Below are 14,268 nucleotides of genomic sequence, written 5' to 3'. Positions count from 1 at the left end.
AAGAGAAGGAAAGTGATGTAGAAGGTAAAGGGTGACTATGCACTGACTTTAGGATAGAACTTGATGGATAATTTCGTGCCAACCTTTTGCATAGTTAGTCTATTTTATATAGTTAACTATGTAAATGCTATTATGAATGTTGATTCCAAGTTCATAAATGTGGCCAACATCTTGTTTTATTAATTATTGACATGTGACCAATAGTGATTGGTAAGCGGCCAACAATTATTGACAAGTTACACATATCAATTCATTAGATTATAAAATTTTACAACCCTATGATATTGACCACAAAGCAAAAACTATTAACAAGTGAAGCATTAGCTATTAAAAAGTGTGAATATATTTGGTGCAATAATTTTTTTTTAAAATTGAGCGAGTTACAAGGCCCTATTAACATCTTGGCAATGGCAATTGATTATAGGGCAAAAGTTCTTGACAAGTAAGGCATTGCCCATTAACATTTACAAAAATATACATGAAAAATACATGCAACCCATGTAGTTTTTTTGGGGAGGGGTTGGGAAAAAACATGGAAGATGCATATGAAGATGGGATATATTATGTATATGACAATGTCCATTATAATATAAATTTAGGTGTCGACATGCTATGAAACATTGTCATTACCGATTCGTATGTTGTTAACACGCGTCGCCTTATTATCAATATCAATATTGGTTAACTTGTTTACTTTGAAAAGAAATTCTTATATTGATAACTTTTTCACTTGTTAGTTATCAATGGATAATGTGTCCTGGACTTAATTTTTAAAAACATTTTTAGCTGTTTTAGCTTAAATTTCACATGAAAAATTTTAATTTTTACTTGTCAATTTTATCTCTAAGCTAAATAGATTGACTATTTGCTGAAGTGGGTGCATGACCAATGATTGAAAAGTTGCTTAACAAATATTCTTGGCAGGAAGATGTAGTTAATATTTAAGTTTGCATGAGTTATATTATTACATCTTGCATTTAATCATCTTTGAAGAAAATTTTTGCATGCAATAAAGTTGATTTTATTTTAAATGTTGTCATGAAAGAAAATTGCAACAAGTTGATTTGTATGATACTATTTAAGCCATTAGATTTCATAACTTGCTTTGAATTGTCTTAAAACTTTATAGTTGTTTAATTTGATTTTGAAAAATGATTAGGGCCATCTTAAAAGCATTTGGGCATTTCAAGCAGACCTTGATTGAATTTATCCTTTCAAACTCATAATTTGAGCCAATTAAAAAAAATATCTACACATGATTAATCAATTCATTAGGCTACCCACATTATGTCCTAACATATGGAACCCAAAAAATCAGGAATTACCTTAGCTTTGAGATAAGGAAACATTTGTGATGGGTAATTGAAATTGGTTGTGATTGACAAAGTGGACTATTCTCGGGTTACGCTGCCTTGTTTCATTTGTTTTCGTTGTACTCTTAATGTTTGGTATCTGTTGGTTCATCTTGAAAAGGAAGAGAAAGCGCCATAAGAAGTTAAGAACGGAGCCGGATCCTCTCACGTTCTTTTTCCCTCAGCATCTCGATTCAGGCCATTCAATCCATATATAATGTTCCATGCATTGCCATATCATTTCATGTTCAAATAATCTAATTTTTAAAAAATAATTCTTTCATACTTTATTTCATATATATTTTTTATGACAGTGATTTAAACCTTTTTTTATTTTTTTTATTTTCAAGACTTACTTTAAAAAACTAGTCTATAGATTTTTTTAAAAAAAATATATTTTTGCTAAATAGGTCAGGCTAGAGTTTGTGCTTATGCAAACTCTAGCCTGACCCATTTAATAAAAATCTGTAAAGTAATTTTTTAGAATAGGTTTTAAAAATAAAAAATTAGTTTAAATCATTATTATAAAAATATATTTAAAGTAGTGAAATAAATTTTGAAAAAATTATTTTTTTTAAATTAAATCATTTCAATATGGGATAATGTGATAAGGCATGAAACATAGGATATTGATTGAACGGCACAGATGAGGGACGTTGAGGGAAAAAGAATATGAGAGGATCTGGATCCCATAAGAACATTGGACTTGTCCTTGTTGAATCCAGTTTTGATAGAGTGGCTATACCCAGAAGATTCCATTACCAAGATCCAAGAATTAGCAAAGGCGTTTTGCATACCATCAAGGTGAGGATGCGGTGTCTCTCACGATATGTTAACTTAACATTTAAATTATCATTACTAGGAGTGTCTATATTTAACATTCGATTATCTCTTGAATAAGATTATGTCCACAAAAAAAAAAATACTGGTGCACAATAAAATAAAAGATATCTCCATCCCAAATGTTTTTAACTTCTCATAAAATCATATTTATAATTAATGTATCTGAAGCTTGTTTCTACGAAGAAAAATTACAGCAGTTATTCCATTCATAATTATAAGGTAAAATTTAAAGGAATTAATTAAGTGTTGTCCCGTGATATAGTTTGACTCAACCGACACGTTTCTGCATCCGATGGGCATGAAAGACATTAGCCATGTTATCGCTGCATTGCTCGGTGGTGCCCGCGCATGTACAAAAACAATGTTGCCATCTATTATCTTTATTTTTTCGGTGAATGTCATCATCCATTATGTTTTAATTAATAATAATTTAATACAATTCGAGCCTCCGATGTGTACTACTATTTCTTTTATGTGCTCATATGATAAACAGTGATGGGTTCAGTTGAGTTCATTGCGAGTTCATGTGTAATCGAAACTACTGGATCCATTGCACTCTCAATTAAACACCATCATAATCCCTCTATTGCCCGTTCCTTTCACCCTAGTCATTGTCAGTTTTTTTTTTTTTTTCACGTTATATACCTGATAAAATAAGACTTGTTATTGTTGTGTTTTAGGATTATTTATCTCACCAAAATGGTTTAAATTACTTGATTAGATATATCCTAAATTTTATATGTTCTTGATTTACTTTTTAATTGCTAGATGTGAGTAATTTCTTTTAATGTTTTCTCTACTGTATTCTTTTCCTTTTCTTTGTTTTTTTTTTTGGCCTGTTTTCCATTCTCAGTTTTTGGTCTAACATCGACAGTCTCTAATGCTAAGTTCATTTTTTTTTAATAGATGCATTTAAGGATTGTCTATTTTACAAAAAAAAAAAAGTTTAAGCAACTTGTTTAGGCATATGGCAGACTCCATATATTCCAAGTATACTTTATAATTATTAGATGTGAGACATTCCTTGGTCCTCATTCTAATTCTCCCTCTCGGTTGACTTCACCAATGAAAGAGGCGCAAAGTCAACAAAGATTTGTGAAGGTTAATTGAGCTCATAAGCATCTCTTATATGACTGACAGCTGTGTTGTGATTAGAAATTGAGATCATGTGGGTGTCCTAATCAGCTGCGTACGTAAGAATAAGAATGGACCAAATATTGCAGGGTCATGAGACGGGACCTTTTGACCCGGATAAGGCGCCCATTATTATTTTTGTCAATTCTCACGACTAAGAATATATTGCCAGCCATCCACACCTTGCCTTTAGATTCCAACAACTCATCAGAACATCCGAGAAGGCCTTTCAAAAAAAAAAAACAAAGAAAGAAAAATTTCTGGACAAAGACAAACATGCCCCTGCGCAAACATTCAGAATATTGTAATGTAATTGTATTTCACTTAAGTTCAGTATTTTGTAGTAAAAAAAACTTTTGAATATTTTGATTTTAGCGTTTCTTGTACATGGAGTCACAATCCACATTTTGCTAGCCTCTGTAATTATCTAGGAATCAGATATCTAGGTTTGTCTAATAGTAATTCCATTGCAAGAGTTTTGTGCAAGGGTGGAAAATTTTTTTGTTTTATTTTTTGAACGCCTTGTAGTCAGGTATGATTTGAACTCCAAGTCTAAAACTGTATCTTGCACGCAGCTGGCTTGCTGCTACTGATTTTGAAAAGAATGAAGCACTCGTTTATCTACTCAAATTATACTTTTATTATTTATTAAATAAAAGCGCCTATTTTATGGAGCATGCTGTATCTAAGAATAGATAACATGCCATTATTCTTAAATCAAAATACGATGAACGTGCTAAAAATTAAAATTTAAAAATATAATAATTGTGGTCGCCCACCTCTTTCTACGCACTGATCTCTGACATATCATATTTATGTTTTTTCTTTTTTGTGGGTTAAAAAAAAACAATAGTGGTGAAGCTAACTTTTTGGATCTGGAGTTATAAAATAAGGTCGACCCAGAGAGAAGGCTGGGATTATTTCTTTTTGGGTCACTAGAATAACGATGGAAGTCACATACCATCCATTACCAATCAATCAATGTATATAAATTAACATCATATTAATTGTTTCTCGTGCAGCGTATTAATTGAGTGCAATTTATGAGGTAAGACAGTTTTTTACATATTATATGTGCGGGTATTAATATTGGTCCATAGTTATTGTTAGATGGAGTATTAAAAAAAAAAAATGGAACCAATGTATAAGGCATGGGATTGGAAATGTATTATATTGAAACTTGATTTTAAAAATATACTGCCTTCTTTTAAAATATAAAGTATTTTTAACTCAATATTACCCTTTAATAAAGTACTTACATACTTTTTAATTAGTCCTATCTTTTTATATTTATTTTAATTAAACATCATTCAATAAATATAAAGTCATTAATAATAGGGACACTTTTAAAAAAAGATGATAATTATATCTCAAAAAATTAAAAATACTTTATATTTTTTAACATCTAATTTTTTAAAAAATACTTTACATTTTTAAATGGGAGGAGTATGCAATTGATTATGTGCTTTGTGCCCCCCGGCATGCACATTGAGGAATTCTTAGATAGATTCCATGCATCATATCATCTATTGTCCATTCAATAAAAATATATTAGTAAAGTAATATTAAATATAAATTAATTTTAATATAATGGTAGTAAAGAAAAAAATATAAGAAATTAAATAGGCATTATATTATAAAAATAAAATTATTAAAAATAATAACTCATAATTTTATTTGACTGTATAGATAAAATTTTATTGAATGAATTATGGATGACATGTTGCATTAGATCCATTTAAGAATTTTTTCTGTGCATTAATCAATATATCGCACCAACTTTTTAGAGATAATTCACCTTTTTTGAAAAAGCAGTGCGATTTACTCTTCTAAAGTGTAGAATATATTACAAAAATATATTTATTTAATTTATTAAGCGAAGAATCAGGGCCAGCAACAAAGAAGACCATCAGCAAGACACACTTAACAATTACTACCTCATTTTGTTTATAGAAAATTATAGAGTTCTTTATTTTCGTTTATTTCATGGTTGTTTAATTAACAGTGAAGTGCAACATTTTATAGATCTGATCTTTTTTTCTTTTGGGGTCAAATTTATAGATCTGATCATATGACTATATGAGCATATGCTTCGAAGAATGACTACTGTGTGCAGATGAAGAGAACGAAAGGCAGAAACAGTGAGAGAGTCAATTTTTATCTTTTCCGCCTGAGGCATGCTGGCATTCCTGCTTTATTATCAAGGTAAATCCAAGTTCTCGTGAAATTTTCGACAATAAATCCAGGATATAGTTTTTTTAAATAGAGAAAACTCAGATTTAAACTCCTAAACTCAATATAATTTTTCTAATGAAGATATATTTTAAAAATAGTTTAAAATACTAATAATAAAAGTTAATTGTAAAATTGAGCTATGCCTGAGAAAACATACCTGTCACCGTTTGATTGGAAACAAATGTATTTAAAGTTAAATACCTTTATTTTTATTAAAATTAAAATCTATTATTTAAACTCATTTAATTGGCTGATTAAAAATATATACTAATAATTAAAAATTGTATTCTAGAAAGTTTTGCAGCTATTTTTTCTGGCCAGGGGGATGAAAGGTCTTCAGCTCATGCTTCATCATATTACCTATTGTCTTCTGTCTCGATATTTTTGAGATAAATTTAACTTTTTAAAATATATAATATTTTGACAGTAATAATGTTTTATTAATAATGCTTTTCCAAAAAGATAAATGAGCAACTTAGTTTCTAAATTGTAAGCTTAAAATTGTTTAGGATTTTGAACTTATCTTTTATGTAACACCTTCCTTCAACTTTTAAAAACAATACAATTTGACCTTTATCATTAATAAAAGTTAGTTTTAACCATTAGTTGACAAAAAATTAGAGAAAAGGACCAAGGAAAGTCATTTTTTGTAATTTTTAAGTTTTTTTTTTTGATAATTTTTAAGTCTTTTACTGCTATTTTTGTGATCTTTTTTGAAATTTTTGAGGTTCCTCTTGATCAATTGATAGTTAAAGTTAATTTTTATTAATTAGATTGTATTGTATTCAAAAATTGAAAGAGTACATTAGATAAAAGATGAGTTCAAATCTCAAATGCTTTTAGACTTGTAATTTAGGGGCTAATTTGATCGTTTACCCTTTCCAAAATTACCCTTCCATTATATTTTCTCTTTAATTTGTTTTTATGAATATAATATTAAATGAATAAATTTTTTAAAGTTTATATTTTTATTTTAAAAAAATAAGATTGTAAATTATATTTAATAAATTTTATTAATATGTATGATTTTATTTAAAAATATTTTATAAATTAAGATGGAGGGAGTACTCATGTATTTGTGTTGCTATTTGGGGTCTTAATGTAGGAGGAAGTTGACAAATTTTATACTTTTTAAGTAATGCCAGTTATAATTTTAAAATTGTAAATTTTAATTTCCACCCTTCTTTGTGATTAATGACCATAATAAATTATTGTCTGAAATTTAAATAATAAACAATAAATAAAGAAAAAGATTTAAAAAAATTAATTATCCTTAGCTTTGTCTGATATATAGGACAAGAAAACTTTCAAACTTTATCTTATATTAAGGATCTGAAAGTATGTACCACTCCAATCCTTAATATAATTCATGCTTATTAAAAAATGTTAAGCATGGCTTTGAAAATGTAAAAAAAAAAATGGTAACTTTTGAATTATATCATTCTTGGTAATTATTAATAGCTATAATAAATTATTGTTAACAGATCAAATGATAATAAATAAATAGAGGATAAAATTAAAAACATATTAATTAAGAGAAATTTCACTACAGGTCTTTGGACTATAGGTAATAAAAAATAAAACATTTAAATTTTTAAAATTTCACTACAAGTCAAAGGTATTGAATTAAAATTAAATTTTTTTTAAAAATGACAAGATTGTCTTTATAAAAATTTCCCAACACAACTTCTTTGTGTTCCTTCCATACGTGCTTCATTATCTATTAAAGTTTAGACTATTATTTATTATCTTACTTCACTTATTTATTATAATACTTCTACTTGAATCAATTTCAAATGTTGTTTTCATATTAGCACAACTTGTTCATATCCTTGTTATATGTGGTTGATTATCCTTCAAATTGTACTTCATTGGTTCATTACAACACTCTCACTTAAATTAATTTTAAGTATTTCTTTCATATTAGCATGACTTATTTGTGTCTTTAATGTATGTTATTCATTACTCTTCAAATTGTTGTTCATCATCATACTTTACTTGTTTATCACCCTATATATTTAAAGTTCACTTGTTCTCATTAAATTTTTTTTAACAGGGACAATCTCATCATTTTTAATGAATTTTAATTTTAATTTATTTTTCAAAACTTGCAATGAAGTTTTAAAAATTTAAATTTTTTATTATTATCTCTAATCCATAGATCTTTGACGAAAATTTCCATACTAATTACTCTAATTTATCTTGTATTTTTAAAAAAGTTAAAAACTTTTAAATTTCATCTTGAAAGTGGGATTTTTTTTTTTTACCAGCTTGCACTATGTAATTATAAATTATAAATGCCAGGGATGAGCAATTAATGCCTTAATTGCCTAGGAAAAACAAAATGACATTAATTGGGATTCCGTTCACAACCTGTGAGGCTACCAAGTACTTACAGGGTAACATCATTTGTACTTTTCTTTCTTTCTTTCGTGACACACCTGCGGCCTGCCCTTGAAATTATATTTGTCCAGCACAAACCCTCCTTCCGAGTTTACGATACACATTTAGACAGTACTCGTTTAAATTTTAATTAGATATAATAAATTATAAAAATAATTAATTCAATAATAAATTTTAATTATAATTAATTATTTTATAATGCAATCTATTTTTATATTTATGCTAGTAATTTTTCTAAAAATATAAAGTTTAAATTTTATTAAAAAAGAGAAGAGAGTTTTATTTTATTTTTATTAAATTTTGTGCCTTTTTTATAATTTTTTAGACTTTTTATGTAATTTTTCATATAACTTTGTAAACAAAAAACGCAGAAGCGCAGAAGCTGAATCAATTTTAAAAGAAAATTAGTGTTTGGATAAATTTGCTTTAATTAATTTTTTGGCCCCTAAAATCAATTAATCACTCAATCCAAACAGCCATTAAGGCTTTCAATTTTATTATTCCTCACACGCACCTCTTATTTATTTTCATAACTTAAATGCATCCTCTGCATAATTTTAAATACCCCACACATGTCTTGTCCGCTTCATGATTTTTTTTCATCTGAGACTGACAAAACTTTATTATAGTAATATTTGAATTTCAGACTGCTCTGCAGTAACAGGCAGACGCTTTTAATTTAGGAACGATTCTTTTATCAAAAACATACAGCTGGTCAGATACTCTAATTTTATTTATAAATTATTTTTAATATATTTTATTAATATAAAAAAATTTTAAAATTTAATAAATTTTAAACTTTATCTTTATTAAATATACATATTTTAATAATATATTTTTTTCTCTAACACCTAATGAAGAGTAAAAAAAACTTATATTGAAAGCTCAATAACATGATTTATAAATAAAATTAAAAAATTTATTCTTTCTCTACCCTATCAATAAAATTAGAGGGAGTATAATCTTATGCCTATAAATACCAGATAAATCAAAGGACTCTTTTGAGCGTTTATATAATTATTAATATTAATATTAATTTCCTCCACTAATGTATTGTATAAGATTATAAGAAAAATCGCTTTTTAAGTTTTTGCGATAATACCTCAGCTAAATATTTTTTTTTGGAAAATATATTCGACGTAGAATTTAATTTTTAATTAATATAGTATATTTATGATATCGTGTGAAAGGTAGCACCCTTATTTCATTCTCCCAAGGACACTTCACACCTCCACTGTTCTATAAAGCAAACAGCCAATTTTCCTTATCTTTCTCCCTCCGACCAACCGATATATCTTCTACCTCTCTCCTCTTTCTTTATTTCACTAATCAATCACAGACCTCATCATCACTATAAAAATGCACCATCCCTTGGCTTGCGTGCGTCTTCCTTCCATTTTCTTCCATTCTTACGTTCAAGAAGCCACCCGCTTTTACGTACCGGCCCATCAACCAACGAGTTCAAGAACCACAGTGTTACAGTAATCCAAACAGCTATTTCTTTCCCGCGTTTTCGCTGCACAACCCTATCAATCTTCAACACCCAACAGCAATGGCTTCCACCTTAATACCCCTTCAATCTCTAGCTTCCAGTTTTGTCGGACGACCTTTCATCAGAATCTTCTTAGCCTTCATCCTCTGCTCCCTCTTCTACGTTGTTTTTTTCAGTCTTGGTGTTTCTGAAGAACATCCTCAACAATTCTTAGAAATGGTTGACTTCGAATTCTGCCCTGATAACTACACAAATTACTGCCCCTGTCAGGATCCGCGCAGGCAAAAGCGGTTCTCCAATTTCATGTGGTTTCGTAAAGAGCGTCATTGCCCAAACATCAGTGAAAGATTGCGCTGTTTGATTCCTAAGCCATTGGATTACCAAAAGCCTTTTACATGGCCTGAGAGTAAGGACACAGCTTGGTTCAGTAATGTCCCTTTTCCCAAGCTTGCGGAATATAAAAAGTCTCAGAATTGGGTCAGATTGGAAGGTGATCGTTTTGCGTTTCCCGGTGGCGGCACTTCGTTTCCTGAAGGAGTTAAGGGTTATGTTGATACTCTGAACCGTATTCTGCCCTTGGAATCTGGTGATATACGAACAGCTCTTGATGTTGGTTGTGGGGTAAGCTTGGCTTATCTGTCCTGCGTTTTCTTCTTCAATTTTTTTTTGGGACAACTTTTCCAAGTCCATATATTTGATTTTTACGTTTCTTTCTTCTACGTCCTTTGATTTCGTTGAGTGTGCGAAGGATAAGGTTGCGTATTGTTGTTATTCCTTAATGGATCGGGAAGTTTAAACAAATAGTTATTTAAGAGAAATTCATTGAATGATTGTATTGCTGTTTATTCTTCTTGATTCTTATTGAAGCTTTTTGGTTCCACGCTTTTGACAAATGAGGACAATATAAACTATATTAAAACGAGTCACTTGTTATTCATATGTTTCTTACGGCTTTGTGGAAGTATTGAAACTGAAGGAGGATGTGAGGTGTTTCGAATAACATATAAAAATTTCTTCGACTACCCGTTTGCCAAAACAATTTCTTTATCCACGCAACAACTACCTACCTCAATGCGCAATCATATACACTCAGAATTTGAACTTGAGAGGAGAGCAATCGAGTTGATTGCTAATGGCAGAATATAGGAATATTAAACTAAAATATTTTTTGGGGGGGGGGTTTGTGGTGGTGCAACTTTTGTACTTTAGCAAAAAAATTGTCCTGTCCTAATGACTATTGATTCGATTTAATATTCCATCCTAATAACTTACTGTATCTTCAAATTCCAGCTAATCTTGAAAGAACGATAACGTTGCTTGTTCTTGTTATCACTCATAGATTTGGAAATTTCTTTATACAATTAATCATATGAAGTGAATTAGACTGGGAAGAAAACAGATATGGCGAAGGAATGACTTATATATATGCAGAAACATAGAAGATATGACTTCTATTGTTGCTTACTCTTTTTGTTTCATATCGAGGATTCTATTTCTATGGTTTTGCCACATGAAGCCTTAGCATTTGATTAGGTTTTAGATTTATTCTATTTGTATATTGGATGTGCCTGATTACAGGTTGCAAGCTTTGGAGCATCGTTAATGGACTACAATATCTTGACAATGTCAGTTGCCCCAAGTGATGAACATGAAGCACAAGTTCAGTTTGCCTTAGAAAGGGGACTTCCGGCCTTGCTTGGAGTACTAAGCGTTCACAGGCTACCATTCCCTTCAAGATCATTTGATATGGCTCACTGCTCCAGATGCCTTGTCCAATGGGCTGCTTATGGTATTTATTGCTTGAACAGAATCTTATTAGATTTAACTATGTTATCAAGCCTTGTGATGTCTGATACTTTGATATTTAATTCATCATAGATGGGCTATATCTCTTAGAGATTGACCGGCTTTTGCGCCCTGGGGGTTATTGGGTACTGTCTGGACCACCCATAAATTGGAGAGAAAACTACAGAGCGTGGCAGAGAGAGCCTGAGTTTTTTGAAAGGGAACAGAACATTTTGGAAGACCTTGCTAAGAGGATGTGCTGGAAAAAAGTTGCTGAGAGAGATGGTTTTGCAGTGTGGCAAAAACCCACCAATCATGTCCACTGCATCCAAGTGAAGAGGATATGGCCATCCCCTGCTTTCTGCAACTCTACTGATGCTGATGCTGGTTGGTAAGTTTCTTTATTTCAAGTTACTGTATTCTTGGAATAGGGACGATGACATGGAAAAATTGGAAATCCTCCGTTCAGCTAATTTTCTGCACATTGAGTTTTCTTATATGTATAAAAACTCAACTGAAGTTTATTAATTAGGTACTATTTGTTATCAGGTTTTCAAAAGAAACATCACTTGGAAAAGCATTTTTTAAAACTTAAAAAGCCCAATCAATTAGTGTTGAGTAGTAAACACTTCTTGCTTGTCATGGTCATCACTTTTAATTAGAAAATTTGATAGAGAAATATTTACAAGTCACACCTAAATTTCATACTTTGCATTTTTCTTTTCAGCGTCCTTACTGCATTAAATTTGGGATTTAGAGCTTTGTGCTATGTTTTCAAACCCTTGATTCATAGGAATGAATTATTCAACAGGTATACAAAAATGACTGCATGCATTTTTCCTCTTCCAGACGTGAATGATATTCGTGAAGTATCTGGTGGTGCTCTTGAGAAATGGCCTGCAAGGTTAAACACTGCTTCACCTAGAATTAAGAATGAAGCTAATGATGGGATCAGAGTCAGAGACTTTGATGAAGATACACAGACATGGAAAAGGAGACTATTGTATTACAAATCCATGCTGAAATCTTTCTCTTCTGGTGAGTATCGAAATGTTATGGATATGAACGCCGACTTAGGAGGATTTGCAGCTGCAATGGTGGAACACCCAGTTTGGGTTATGAATGTTGTTCCCTTTGATGCAACACACGGCAATCTTGGTGTTGTCTATGAGCGCGGCCTGATTGGAACTTACATGGATTGGTATAAACAGCTTCTTAATTAGCTGTACTTCCTTAATTTAGTTAGTTTGTTGAAGTATGCTTTCTACAGTTTGTCATAAAATCACGCTGGAAAATCTTCGTCCATGCAAGGCAGAGTTTTAAATACGTATTTTGTTGCTGAGATAATTGCAAATCTAGGATGTTTTAGAAATCGTATAAAGTTAAGTTAGCTAAACGCTTAGACGGAGTCTTATGGTGAATTATAGTACTGTCATTCCAAATGGTAAGTTTTGAAAATAAAATATATTATTGTGTTAGGCCATGACATTGTTATTCCTTTTGACCACTAAGAAAGCTAAATGCTTATACGGAGTCTTATGGTGAATTATAGTACTGTCATTCCAGATGGTAAGTTATGAAAATAAAATATATTGTTGTGTTAGGCCATGACATTGTTGTTCCTTGTGACCAATACTTAAGAACAAGCTAATTAAATTAGTGACAAGAATGAAGTTTTTTTTTTTATTTCGTTTTCATTTTTCCTTGATGTACTTCCTACAGCCCTACTGAACTTTATTTTTTCCCTCTTGTGGACATCACAATGGCTGATTCATGATTCATTTTGACTCTCCCATGTGTTAGTTCATATTATCTGAGTATATATTCTTAGAGTTGGAAAATGGAATTATTAATTTTTTCCATGTTTGCAGGTGTGAACCCTTTTCTACATACCCTCGAACATATGACTTGATACACGCTTCTGGCATATTCAGTATGTACATGGACAAGTAAGTTTCATATTTCAACAGATTGTTTGAGCCTGTTTACAATTTCTAATGCTCACAGTTCTCTCATGGTAATGCATGATTAGAACAATCGGTTAACCAATGAAGATATCCATGTAACTTCTTTCTGATACGTTCATTAATGTTGATGTCAATTGACAGGTGCGACATTGCTTATATACTTCTTGAGATGCATCGCATTCTTCGCCCTGGAGGAACTGTTATTATCAGAGATCATACAGACATCATTGCCAGAGTAAAGAGAATAACAGGTCATATGAAATGGAAAGGAAAAGTACTGCAGAGTGAGAATGGGCCCTCTGACCCTGCAAGTGTGCTGCTTATTGACAATGCTGATTAATTGGTTGTATTATCAGTCTTGTTACAGGAAGAAAATGCGACTCACAAGTGATAAATCATCCTCGTATGATGTCCAGAACAATAGAAAGCTTTGTCAGCAAGAAATCTCATTTGACAGTAACAAGCAGTAGTATATACAGCTTTATAATTAGTTTTTGGGCTATTGATAAAGGCGATTGGAGGTGCAAAACAAGCTGAAATCTGAAGTTATGGGTAGCAATAGCTCTGCAAAATTGAGTTGATGATCCCTCTGTTTCATTCTTACACTTGTAAATGACATATCTAGCTTCAGGTAGTTTTTAGCTGAACAATGATGATTTCAGATTCATATTGTTTATTTATTCTTCTGACCTAGATGGAGGTTGATGCTTGCCAGGTTGTAAGCTGCTCTTTCAAGGCTTTTAACAATCTGTTAAAATATTTGATTTTTACATCATTTAGTACGTGAGGCTAAAATCTACCAACCCGTGGTAGCGGCAAATAAATTGTATAAAATCCAGTGCGATGGGTTGAACACTTGATCATTAGAGGTCAAATTTGAACACCTCGTAGTCTAAGCATGGTTAATGAGAACGATAACAAGAATTCTGTGAGGTGTCCGGGTACAATCGAGAGAATGATCCCAATCAATCACGATCTCAACATGCAATCCTCCGGACAAAGATGGGTCCGGTTAATAAGAATTTTGACCATAATCACAAGCTTGTGGGGTTAAATC

The 14,268-nt window shown here is 31.0% G+C and overlaps 1 protein-coding gene across 1 annotated transcript; it reads left to right on the top strand.

The window, feature by feature from the left end:
- The first annotated feature begins 9,235 nt into the window (after nucleotides 1-9,235).
- Nucleotides 9,236-13,986, top strand: LOC129308056 (probable methyltransferase PMT19). The gene is made up of 6 exons (XM_054949036.1): nucleotides 9,236-10,080; nucleotides 11,038-11,248; nucleotides 11,338-11,635; nucleotides 12,056-12,445; nucleotides 13,116-13,193; nucleotides 13,353-13,986. The coding sequence occupies exons 1-6, from the start codon at nucleotides 9,520-9,522 to the stop codon at nucleotides 13,549-13,551; spliced, it is 1,737 nt and encodes a 578-aa protein (XP_054805011.1). The 5' UTR covers nucleotides 9,236-9,519; the 3' UTR covers nucleotides 13,552-13,986.
- The last annotated feature ends 282 nt before the right edge of the window (nucleotides 13,987-14,268 follow it).

This window comes from Prosopis cineraria, unplaced genomic scaffold (assembly GCF_029017545.1).
Source record: "Prosopis cineraria cultivar Desert tree isolate PC_DT_omini unplaced genomic scaffold, ASM2901754v1 PC4, whole genome shotgun sequence".
Lineage (NCBI taxonomy): Eukaryota > Viridiplantae > Streptophyta > Magnoliopsida > Fabales > Fabaceae > Prosopis > Prosopis cineraria.
The sequence above is the reverse complement of the archived record's forward strand: the minus strand, read 5'-3'. Positions and strand labels throughout refer to the sequence as shown.